Below are 1,691 nucleotides of genomic sequence, written 5' to 3' on the forward strand. Positions count from 1 at the left end.
TATACGCACAGAGTCAAATATATATATATATATATATATATATATATATATATATATATACACACATATATTAGCATGAAGTAAAGAGTTTTTTGAACAATATATTGTGGTTATCATACGTCACCTTTATTGTTCCCCCATTGACATTCATGGAAGCCAGCTTTGGAATTAAATGAAATGGGAATTCTGCCTTCTCCCAGTACTACAGACATATCGGGGTATTTATTTAAATATATATATATATATATATATTAGAACAATATAATTATCACAGAGAATGGGAGTACCCTTGCAATTATCGGAGCAACTTCCTTTTCCATGACTTCCCGAACTTTTATCCGTAAGGACTTCTCCTCATGGTTAAGCAAATCATTAAACTGATAATAATCACATGCTGCAGTTAATAGAAAATAAAAACATTATTAATTACAAGCATATCATAGTTATTTTTAAACAGTATTACGTACAGACTATAAGGTTTTAATTGATTAATATAGAAAAGTTATCATATTCATATTATTTGACCGTTTCAAAATACTTCTCTAATGAATTCAATAATTTAAACTTACTCATGGGAGGAAATACTGATCCAGGCGTAGCCTGAGGAAATGCGGCCGAGATTTCCAATGCAGGCAGTCCAATTTGTGAGCGCATCTCTTCTTTGGCATCATAGTCTAAGATGTGAAAAATACCATTCAGGTTTTCATGCAAACTCTTCTAAAAAAAAAAAGGCTTGGTCTAATATTAAGATCAAATTCTCTCACAATAAGAAGAAATAACATAAGTTATTAATTAAAGAATTTTAATAAAAAAATTATGTTAATTACATGCATGGATTTATTGTTACACTTCAAATGAATATAAATTCTTTGAAAGTACAATCTAATTTTCTTACTTGAATCATGAGTAGGGCTGCAAAAGAACCGAGTTGATTTGAGCGAGGGCATTTTCAAAATTGAGCTCATTTACTAAGTTCAAGCTCGGGCCGAGCCCGATTCGAGCTTTTGGGATGTTATTCAAATTCGATTCTTTTAAATTCATCATTCTTCAAGCTCAATTTAAGCTCCTTAATTTTATCGGATTTACGTCAAAACAGTTAAATTTTTGAATTTAGAAATTGATGGTATTTAACTATCGGTTTTTTGTATTTGGCATATTTATAATAATATTTAACGTAAATTCGCATCTAAATTGCATACCAAACACCCCCTTCAGATTATTTTAGTGTGTTGTAAAACTAGTTAGGTTCAGTACCAACTCAATTAAAGTTTGTATTATATATTCACAGATAGCCATGCCGTTTTGTGCATGAATTTAAAGATGATAATAAAGAACTTATAAATTATCATTAAAGTCACCAGAACATGAAATATATCCCGCGTACAATTACTCTGAAGGAGTGGAAAGAGAAAAAAGAGATGTGCTGACCTTGTTTTTGAGAGAGAGAAGCCATTAAGATTGATGAAAGGAATCAAACTCGAATGTACTAATTAAGGTTTAGAAGGATGAATTGTAGGGAGGAAGAATGAAAAGATCAGAAGATATAAATAGAAAAGTTAATCCTTGATGGTCGATGAAAGGAAGAGGAAGGTACCAAGTGAAGGCTGCCGGTTGATTTTTTATTTGAAAAGATGGCCAGCCTCCATCTGGTGGTCCAGATTACGCAGAAATAAGGAAGCTGCGCCCCCCCC

The 1,691-nt window shown here is 31.9% G+C and overlaps 1 protein-coding gene across 1 annotated transcript in view; it reads right to left on the bottom strand.

Annotated features, from left to right (window-relative positions):
- Positions 1–1,567, bottom strand: part of LOC110028361 (acyl-coenzyme A oxidase 4, peroxisomal-like) — a 29,229-nt gene extending 27,662 nt beyond the window's left edge. Inside the window, exons 1-4 of the mRNA XM_020730183.1 lie at positions 1,429–1,567; positions 570–674; positions 288–394; positions 125–202 (exon numbers count right to left, since the gene is read on the bottom strand). Of these exons, the coding sequence (XP_020585842.1) occupies positions 125–202; positions 288–394; positions 570–674; positions 1,429–1,453 (315 nt within the window). The 5' untranslated portion in view covers positions 1,454–1,567. The remainder of the gene's footprint in view (positions 1–124; positions 203–287; positions 395–569; positions 675–1,428) is intronic.
- Positions 1,568–1,691: the final 124 nt, after the last annotated feature.

The sequence above is a fragment of the Phalaenopsis equestris genome, unplaced genomic scaffold (assembly GCF_001263595.1).
Source record: "Phalaenopsis equestris unplaced genomic scaffold, ASM126359v1 Scaffold000511, whole genome shotgun sequence".
NCBI lineage: Eukaryota > Viridiplantae > Streptophyta > Magnoliopsida > Asparagales > Orchidaceae > Phalaenopsis > Phalaenopsis equestris.